General features: G+C 52.3%; 1 protein-coding gene across 1 annotated transcript; it reads left to right on the top strand.

The window, feature by feature from the left end:
* The first annotated feature begins 2,162 nt into the window (after positions 1–2,162).
* On the top strand, positions 2,163–6,490 carry LOC114200943 (zinc finger protein 587B-like). The gene is made up of 3 exons (XM_028093348.2): positions 2,163–2,278; positions 3,503–3,629; positions 4,477–6,490. The coding sequence occupies exons 1-3, from the start codon at positions 2,249–2,251 to the stop codon at positions 5,742–5,744; spliced, it is 1,425 nt and encodes a 474-aa protein (XP_027949149.1). The 5' UTR covers positions 2,163–2,248; the 3' UTR covers positions 5,745–6,490.
* Positions 6,491–10,315: the final 3,825 nt, after the last annotated feature.

Raw genomic sequence — 10,315 nt, 5'->3', positions numbered from 1 at the left:
ACAGGCAAGGGGAGTGGGGGAGGGAGAAGCAGGCTTCCTAATCATAGGACCCTGGAATCATGACTTGAGCCACCAAGGCGCCCCCTCATCCATTCAAGTTTTAGCATGAGATTGTGCCTTATAGCTATTCAGTCACATCATCTTTACTTCTAATTCTCTTGCAGTTTCCACCCCACATCTATTGTTATTTCTTCCATGGAAGTCCTAAATCCCTTCTCTGGCCTTACAAAGACTTGAAAGTCAAAAATTATTCCTTCATTCGTGGGCTACAGAATGGATGTTGTGTTAGCCTCTCCATCAGAGCTCTTGGGTGACCATGTACATCGTCACAGTGAGCCTTCGGGTCTCAGTATTCAGTAAACCATAGTATATGTAAACAGATGTGTTGTCATCTGGGCTTTGTTGTTCCATTTATACCTCAGGCAGAGTGGCTTTAGCTCAATTTTAAAGGATCCTAGGATGTCCAGGATGATAAATGAGCACCCCTAACAACACAGTGGGCCTCTCCTCTGAAGCCAGGCTTGACATCTCTAGCTCTGAAAGTGCAAGATGACATCTTCCAGTAGAAGGCTGTTTTGCCTACCTTGCCTACCTTGAAAATTTGTGGTTTTGTGTAACCACCTTCACGACTGGTCTTAGCTAATATTCCAGACCAGCACAGGAACCAGCCTCTCTGCTGACTTTCAGCTTGTCTTCTGCCAGGTTCCTCACCTCAGCCTTCCTAGAATTGGAGACAGTTAAGGGCCTTGCTCTGGATTAGGTTTTGGCTTAAGGGAACTTGGGGGCCACTTCGATCTTCTCGGCAGACCACTACCACTTTCTCTCTTATCAGCAGTAAGGCTGTTTTGCTTTCTTATCATTTGTGTGTTCACTGGAGTAGCACTTTTAACTTTTTATTTATTCCCTTCAGAGGCTTTTTGTGTTTTTTTCATTCACAACTGGGCTACACTTGATTTAAAGTGAAAGGTGTACAAGGCACTTCCTTTCACTTGTGTTCTAATGTTATTAATAGGCATAATTTCACTATGGTCATGTCTGAGGCAAACAAGGAAACCTGAAGGTGGAGCAGTCAGATACCACAGCCTTTATCAATCCTAGATGGCCCTTTGACTAGGGCTTCATTACCTGGAAATAACCTGCTAAATTGTTCCACAAGAGAGTTAGTTATGGGCTTTAGAGTGTTTTCTAATTTAAGAGCCAAAAAAATTCTTCATGCACTTGTTCATGCACACACTTGTGGGGGCTTCTTCCCAGGTGCAATTTTACATGCAGATTACCAAATCACTGTGACAAAATAAGACTAGGTATGTGCTCTGTGGCACCTCAGTTCAGGAGTATGTAGCTCAAACTGTCCTTAATGGATCTATATCTTCATCTGTTCAAACCTCCTAGACAGATAGAACTACCTCTACAGAAGTGAGTACTTGTGTATTCTCAGTCCTTGCAAGGGAGTCCCTTTTACGGTGCATTCTGCATAAAGCTCTGTAAACCACGGAGGCACAGCTGGTTCCAGTAAATCTCGAATAGGACATGGAATTTGGTTTGGAACTTTACTACCATTTGCACAGTCTGGAGACCGCTCTGCCTTGAGAATTTGGTTTTGAAAGCTTTGAATCACTTTCGTGGCTTCAAGGCTAGTGTAGTCCCCCTCATACTCCTCCAAATACCAGAATCAATGGCTTTCTGATGTTGGACAAAAGCACGGAATGGGCAGTGCACCTTGAGAAAAACAAAACAGTAGGAGATGAGGTCACATCCTTCCCAGTTTCCCCCCCCGAGGTCAGACACACTGTTATGAGTAACTCTATGGAATGGTACATCCATTTGGATTTGTAAACCTTTGGGAGTGTGCTAAGCATTAAAAAGTGATCAGTTGCAGGCAACTCCCCAGGAATCAGGGCACAGCCCCCTCACAACGCTTCCCAGTGGCCCAGGAGTTTCTGATATGTGGCACCTTTCACAGAGGCCTATGGAGCACTAAGAACGGCATTGCCCAGAGGACCGTGCACCGAGTGACACCAGCGTGGACCAATGAAGGTCCAAGAGACGGGCGTTTCCGTGTGTGCCATCACGTCGGGGCAGGACTTCCGGGGTCCTTCTGGCAGTCGTTTTGGCAGCTCTGGGGTCGGTTTCCTGTTTGGAGGTTCCAGAGCACAGGGTCAGGACGAGGTGACGACTGGGGAGTCACGAGAGGAGGCATCCCCGCGGCATTGCACTGCTCCCGGCCCTGCTCTTCCCACAGAGTCCGATGGCGGCCGCACCCAGGGACCCAGCTCAGGTAAATGCCTAAGACCCTCAAGGTCCTAACTCGGGACGCCTGCTTGCATCCCTGCGGCCCAGGCCCCGGTGTCCTGGCTCTGAGGCTGAGGGAAAACCTGGTCTCCACAGTAAGCAGGGAAATGTCTGGACTCACAGGCTGAGGGACAATCGGGAACAGTGGAGATAGGAGCTCATTGAGCCCCACCTCTACTGATGAAGCACTTTTGGAGCCTACATGTAAGGGGGAGGGTGTCCAGGACTGGAATGACATCAAACTAGAAGTTATATGGCTGGAGGTGGTTTATATGGATGGAAGTATGTTTGCAGGTCTAGCAGAAGTCAGCAAAATGAGGTGGTCATGGGGCATGGGTACCAGCATGGCTGCACTGTGAGTAATCAAGGAAATGCCCGTGTTCTTTCCTTCTGATGGCGTGGATCTTGTGTTTACCAGCGCTTTGTAGCTACGGAGATGTAAATCGTGGCCCTGGAAGTAAGAGGAAGTGTTGGGTGGGTTTAAGTTCAGTGTAGTTAAGGTAGACAACAGGAGGAGACAAGGGGGACCAAGAGAGCCTGACATGCTTCAGGAAGTACTCCACATGCAGGCAGCTGGATACAAAAGTCTACAGGTTTGACGTGGGGTTCAGCCTTAGACGCCTAGGTGGAACTTTGTGTCACATGTAGGAAGGGAAATTCAGATGATGGTGAGAAGATTATTAAGAGGCCCAGCAGAAGAGGATGGGTACTGAGTCTAGACCTGCTCCTGGCAGCAAGTGGTCTCGCAAACCAGGTAAGGGACAGAGGAGACATAAGTGTACTCGGCCTGGTGTTCTGTTTAAATAGTAATTCCCCATCTCTGGATATAGGGATACTGGATTTTAAATTTTAGTGGGGTTTTTCATGGAGGCTCTAGTGTCCTTGAGGCTGCCCTAACGCAGTGGGGTCTGACTTGCCCAGCACTCATGATACCGTAAAGCTATAAAAAGAGGTGTGTGAGCTGATGTCTCCCAGCCCCTTGGTATTAGGGACTATCTTCGGTTGTGCCTGGTGGGTGCACTGGGGAGGCTGTTGAGGCCTTGCCGCCTGGCCATGAACCTAAGATTCTGTCTGCCCCCCCATGCCTCTTGTTTAGAGGCTGGGACGTAGTGATTGCTGGCACTGGGGCTGGGTGGCCCGGGAGGAGGGTGAGTGGGTGCCCTAATGGAGGAGGGCTGTTTGTGGTTTCATCTCTCCCCAATCATGGCAGGGTAGTGTGACCTTTGAAGACGTGGTTGTATACTTTTCCTGGGAAGAGTGGGGTCTCCTTGATGAGACTCAGAGATGCCTGTACCATGATGTGATGCTGGAGAACTTTGCACTTGTGATCTCACTGGGTAAGACCCCCCCGCCCCCGGCTAGACTCTGCTCTTTTTCTCACATTTGCATCACAGATACTGCCATCACTAGGAGTGGGCTCAACAACTGCCCTCTTGTCAAGGTGCAACTTTGCAAACTCCCCGCCCCCCCAAGCCCGATGGATTAGCATCAGCCACTCTTGTCCACACCCATGGCACCTGCCCAGGTTTCCTCCCACCTTCTAAGCTCATGTTTCTTCTTACCTGAGGCCAGCAGTTGCATGGAGGCCGAGGGCCTGTTCCTGTGGGGTCTACTTAGAGTATTTTCTGGGTTTTGTCATGCATAGAATTGCTCTGGAACATCACTCACCCTCTACCTGTCTTGTCATGCCTCACCTGAGTCCCAGTTCATTCAACTGGGGTTTAGAGGAGTCCAGGGCCCTTCTCCCAGGACAGCCCGTGAGAGTGTTGATGGAAGTGACCACACCTCTTTCTCCCTTTTCCCACCCCTTGCACTGCTTCCACCTGTTCCTGTTAGTTTACACCTCCTTAGTCTTTGACTAGCGTCACTTGCAACCATCTGTTCCTGGACCTAAACTTCCACACAGCACTCCCAGCCCTCCTGCAGGCCAGGGGCAGAGGAGTGAATTCGAGACGCTGCTTCTCCCTGTGCTGCACACACCCACCCCCCAGTCATCTCGTGAGGCCTCCCTAAGTCTTGTGACTTTAAGATTTCCGGGACTCCAGCCCCTTTTTACCCACCTGACCCCAACACACCCGTTTTTGAAAACCAGTTCAGTGGCCTTATTCAACTGTGCACAATAGACATTTGTGACACCTTCCACCAAAGATAACATATTTCACACCAGCATTTCTGTGCTTTCAGGTTGTTGGTACGGAATGGAGAATGAGGAGAAGATGGCACTGGGAAAGACTCCAAGTCCAGATTCATCTGTTTGGAAAGCTCAGCCCTGTGAGAAATGTGTCTTGCTTGGGAGAGACATTTTGTATGTGGCTGAGGACCAAGGATCACATCCTGGACAGAAATCCTACACCTGCGAGGCATGTGGGAAACGACTGTGGTTCAGTGCAGATCTTCACCAGCACCAGAAACACAATGAAGAGAAGCCATTCAGATGGGACATGGAGCTTCTGACAAGCTACAAACTGCATGTGTCAGGGAAGCCTTTCCCCTGTGGGGAAATTGGGAAGGACTTCCTGGCCATATTGAGTCTTCTCCAACATCAGGCCACTCTCAAAGGAGCCAACCCACACAGCAGCTTGGAACTTGAGGAGTCCTTTCAAGGTAGAGAAAGTCCTCACAAGTGCAGCGACTATGGCAAAGCATTCAGCTATGAATATAAACTTTTCCAGCATCAGCACATTCACACCAGAGAAAGTTATCAGGACTGGGATGACTGTGACAAACCTTTTAACCAAAGCTCCACCCTTACTAATTGCCCGAGAGCTTACCCAGGACCAAGGACTTACGAGTGTAATGAATGTGGGAAATCCTTTAGCCAAAGCTACAACCTCATTCAACACCACAGAATTCACACTGGCGCAAGGCCTTATAAATGCAGCGAATGTGGAAAAGCCTTCAGCTTCAAATTCAGACTTGTCCAGCACCTGCAGATTCACACTAGAGTGAGGCCTTATGCATGTGGCGAATGCGGGAAAGCCTTCAGCTACAGCTCTACTCTCATTAAACATCAGAGAGTTCACACGAGAGAAAAGCCTTACAAGTGTGGGGAGTGTGGGAATTCCTTCAGCCAAAGCTCCAACCTCATTCAACACCAGAAAATTCACAGCGGAGCCAGGCCTTACAAATGCAATGAATGTGCAAAATCCTTCAGCTACAAATGCAAACTTGTTCAGCACCTGCGCATTCACACGGGAGAAAGGCCTTACGAATGCGGTGAATGTGGGAAATCTTTTAGCCACAGGTCCACTCTCAATCAACACCAGAGAATTCACACTGGAGCCAGACCTTATAAGTGCAATGAGTGTGACAAATCCTTTAGCCAGAAGTCCAACCTCATCCAGCACCGCAGAGTCCACACAGGAGAAAAGCCTTACGAGTGTGGGGAGTGTGGGAAATCCTTCAGCCAAAGCTCCCACATCATTCAACACCGAAAACTGCACACCAGATGACCTCATGAATGCAATGGGAAAGCCTTCCTCTATAAGGTCTAACACATTCGTCAGCTAGACTCACTAGGAGGGAACCAGCTCTTAGGATATTAATTAAACATCACACAGGGCATCACACAGGGGTAGAGTCCCCAAAGCCTTCTCTCTCTTGACCATTATGAATGATGGGGGAGGTTACACAGCCCTTCTTCCTCATGAGGGTTCTGACCCCATTTTGATGAAGCTTAGGGGGGGGTTTCAAAGTACTATTTACCTTCCCAAGCCTCCTAGAGTGCCCCGAGAAACAGTGTATTTTCTCTGTCTCTCCACATACTGTGGGGCACTAGGGGGCAGAAAAGTTGTTCCCAAGTACTGCAAAGGAATCATGTGCCTTCATGTGGGCTTATATATAACATGACATGGCGGGGGGCCAGGTGACTTGTACAGAAACAGGACTGTAGGAATTAGTACACCTACAGGAACTTGCATCCACTTGCAGTGACTGTGCCTGTGGGTTCAGTTTATAAACACTCCAACGTAAAGTTTCACAGTCCAGAAAATGGCGACATGATGCTGTCACCCAGATCAAAATTATGTTGTCTCAGTGATGCAGGGTGATGGACCCTTGGTGCAAAAAAAGTGGGGGGACCCAAGACCTCTATTTGATTTTTTTAATAAAGCTTTATTGAGATTAATGAACAGGCTGTAAAAACTGCACCTAAGTATAACCGAACCACAGATGGTAATAAATCTATGTATAAAAGTTATTTTTTGCACTTCATGGGAGGGAAATACTTGCTTTTATTGCTAAAGGCTAAAAATTGCACTCTATGATATGCCATGATTTTTGCTCACCCTACCCTAAAATGGTATTATGGTATTACCTATATGCTGCTGACCACAAATAAAACTTCAAACGTGTTAATATAAAATGAGAACCTCGAAGGACCCCTTTTCCCCCATGTTCCCCCATGTAGAGTCATTGTTTAGATTGTCTTGCCCCTATGGATACAAACAAACTGTCTAACATTGCTACTAAAAATAGTATATTTTAACACACACTTTATTCGGGACAAGCAAGAAATACTAAAAAGTAAAAAAACAGACCTATTATCTCCCCCAAAACACACCACCCACCACACCACATTTGTAGATAATTAGGACTGGCTCAGACTGTGCCTCAAACCCCCCCCTCCCCTTCCCCCGGCCGCTGCCCTTCCTGGTCTGAGCCAAAGATAACACCACGGAATAACGATCCCAAGTGTGGAACCTGGTTCTTCTTAAATTCAGCCCCCGGGGACAGGTAATCTACACCTTTTCATTTTTAAAGATTTCCACAGCTAAAAAAACAAGAGCAGTAACACAAGCAGCAGCAGGGGGAGTGGGAAGAGGGAGAAGCAGGCTTCCCCCCGAGCAGGGAGGCAGGCAATGCAGGGCTCACAACCCCAACAACCCACCCTGGCATCATGACCCGACCCCGAAAGGCAGACAACAAACTGAGCCACCCAAGGTGCCCACAACACACACCTTTTCAACCTTTTGAATACCTTTTATATAATTTAAACATGAGCCCCCCCCAACACAAGGAAAAGTCAAACATCCGGGACACCTTGTTTGCTCCGTCTGCCGGCTCACACAACCATCTTTTTATATTACAGTCAACACCCTGAAAAAGTCACTTTATCACACACAGCCACCCACCCCGCCACAACTGAAAAAATGTAGGAAAAACCAAGTAGGCTCTGGAGAGCTTTTAACAGTCAACAACCATCATATTCAAAAACTTGTCAAAATTTAAAGTTCCCCGAAGGGTAGACCCTCCCCAAAAGGCACCGCTAAGCTAACACCCTTCCCCCTCTGCCTTCGCCCGGCTGAGGCCTACTCACTCATCGTCTCCTGCTTCCTGACAGGCGTTCCACGGGCCAGCTGCACGGTCGGGCTGGGTCCCGGGCAGGGTGCGGGGCCCTGAGGAACCACCTCCACCTGCAGAGGCAGCACCAAGCCTTTTGCCTCCGTGGCTTCCGCGCGAGGCCCTGACTCACGTGAGCACGGCTTGCACCGGGTCCCAAGATAGGGCCTGGCAGGAGGCCACCCCCGCGGCCCTGCACACTTGCGCCGCCTGTAGAATCCCCAAGACCCAAGCACCCAGGACACCGGCCACCCCCCGCCCCCATGGCCGCTGGCGCGCCCCTCGTGGAGCAGCAAGCACCACCGGGGCGGGGGGAACGCCCGGGGCTCCCCTGCCTGCCCGACGCCCTGGGCGGGAAGAATAGCACCGGGGCGGGCTTTGCGGGCTCGCGCTTACCTCTGAAGCGCTTCACGCACAGAACCCCTCCCCCCTCGGTTTCCCTTCCTGCAAACATTAAGCCTTGGATGGACCCCCTACACACACCAGGCGCTTGAGGCTGCATCCAGCGGCCCGGGGCCCGGGCCTCCCCCGACGCGCCCCACCGAAGGGCAGGCATTCACAGCGGCAGACCCCTCCCCCCTGTTCATGCGTCGGCGTAGACAGGAAGCACCGTCCTGCCTCAAACGCACTGCGATTGACCACGTCCGATCGGACGCCGGGCCACGGTGATCACCTGGCCAAGCAGTGCAGACAGCTCCCCCCGCAGGAGGCCACAGCCTTGGCGCCCATTTTCATCCGCCCCATACACAGGCGGGGGGGGGAGAGACACATGGAGACGGCCACGGGGGGCCGGACAGTGAAGGCCTGCGGGCAAAGTGGACGCTGCCACCCGGGGGCATGGAGCCAGACCACCGGCCTCCCGCCCGTACATCTCTCCACGCGTCAGCCACGCGTACCGACCACCAGCCGAGGAGCAAACGCAGGGGAACCACCACCTCCGCGGGCCGCTCATTGCCGCGGTGCACAGACCCTGGGCACGGCCCCCACGCACGACTCGGCCTCTGAGCAAGCCTTCTCCACCAGGGGAGGGGGACAGCACGAGCCCCTCTCCAAGGGAACCCCAAGCACGCACCCTGCGGAGGTAACGGGGCCGGGAACGGGTTCAAAGAGTCAATGACCAACGTGTCCCGCAACTCATTAAACCCCACTGCTCCAAGCCGGCTCACCACACCACTAATTAGCGATGCGCTAATCGGTGGAAGCGTCCCCTGGTGGAAAGACCCCCAGCCCATCCCTCAGAAAGGGCCGCCAACAGAGACCCAAAACTGCAGGGGTCCCAAAGACTGGACGATAGAGAGCCTCCGAGCTCAGATAACCAACACAAGAGGCTCAAAGGCCCCACCTCCCCAGGAAGCTCACAGTGCCCGCGGGCTCATCGGCGACACCCCCGGCCTGGGGAGAACGTGTGGCCGAGAAGGACCGGCCTCTTCCCAACTCTTCGTGGACATACCATACCGCCCCAAAGCACCACAGGACATAGCTATATGACAGGACTTCCTCTTGCAACCACCAAACCAACTTCCCCCTTCTCCAGAAACCTTCTAGGCAACAAACGCTCTGGGGCTCCAGCCTGTCCTCAACCACATCCAAGAACCGAAAAGCCCCCCGACAGCCCCCACGCCACCCCACTCCACCCAAAGCCCCCCAAGCACCTCAAGGTCCAGAAAAACCACCCACACAGAAAACCACAGTCCCACAGTCCACGGGTACCTGGCTGCAGGACCCTGGGCCGGCCTGGAACAAGATCCTAAAGAAATTGCCCCTCAGGTGCCAACAAGGACACTCAGCTGGTGGACGGCAAGGGGTGGGGACAGCAGTTACCGCCTCCGGCCATCGACCCCCCAAACCCAACACACTCCAACGAACTACGAACTGGTGGTCCTCCTCGACAGCACCCGCCACCGGAGCTGCCATCCCCACGGCTGCTGGCCCCAGACTCGCCCGCTGGGTGTCCTCAAAACTGAAGGGGATCCAATAAAGTGCACCCCCCCTTCCGAGAACAGGGACCTCAGTCTCACCCTTGTCTGCGGCCAAGAGTGAGGTACTGGAGCCCCCGGCTGCGCTCCTTGGATGTGGTGCTCGTTTCTCAGGCTCTCCCACCTCCCCCTCCGCAATCGGATCCAGATTCCCCGGTCACTCGTGACGATCTCTCCAGAATCACAATAACCCACCCACCAGAACACACAGCACAACAGGGGCAAACATTCAAATAAATGATCAACCACCTCGGGGGTGTGTGTGGCCACCTTGAGGTCCCATCAACCCAAACCCAGAGGCGCACGCCTAAAAAAAAAAAAAAAAAGGTAGCCAAGCCCCTTTCGGGGCTGACGCTGATCTACCGTGTGCGCCCCCCTTAAGGAAGCCTCCATTCCCCGAGCATATGTAGCGTTGAAAACTGCTCCCCCTCCCAAGGGAGAAGCGTCTAAAGGAACCAGACTACGGTTTCTCGCACTTGTACTGTACACACCAGCGCGGAGAGGCGCGGAGCGGCGCGGACGCCGAGGACGCCCCCGCCCCCGATGGCGGCTCAGAAGCCAGGCACAGAGCGCCGGGCAAACCCCCCCGGCGAGGCCGGCGTCTCCCAAGGACGAAGTGAGGACCCGAGACGGCACCCGACCCGCCTTCTGATCATCACACGGTATACGTCGAGGAACGCGTCCTTGCCCGCACACAAGGCCGCCGC

Source organism: Eumetopias jubatus, unplaced genomic scaffold (genome assembly GCF_037043125.1).
Source record: "Eumetopias jubatus isolate StellerSeaLion01/CBP00866 unplaced genomic scaffold, mEumJub1_p1.0 scaffold_10, whole genome shotgun sequence".
Classification (NCBI taxonomy): domain Eukaryota; kingdom Metazoa; phylum Chordata; class Mammalia; order Carnivora; family Otariidae; genus Eumetopias; species Eumetopias jubatus.
Note: the sequence above shows the minus strand (reverse complement) of the source record. Positions and strands in the feature narration are given on the sequence as shown.

What these genes read in the sequence shown, in the direction of transcription:
- LOC114200943 (XM_028093348.2), top strand. Translation starts at nt 2,249, where the DNA reads ATGGCGGCCGCACCCAGGGACCCAGCTCAG. An exon ending in CACCCAGGGACCCAGCTCAG is followed by an intron (nt 2,279 to 3,502) that starts GTAAATGCCTAA and finishes CAATCATGGCAG; the next exon opens with GGTAGTGTGACCTTTGAAGA. An exon ending in TGCACTTGTGATCTCACTGG is followed by an intron (nt 3,630 to 4,476) that starts GTAAGACCCCCC and finishes CTGTGCTTTCAG; the next exon opens with GTTGTTGGTACGGAATGGAG.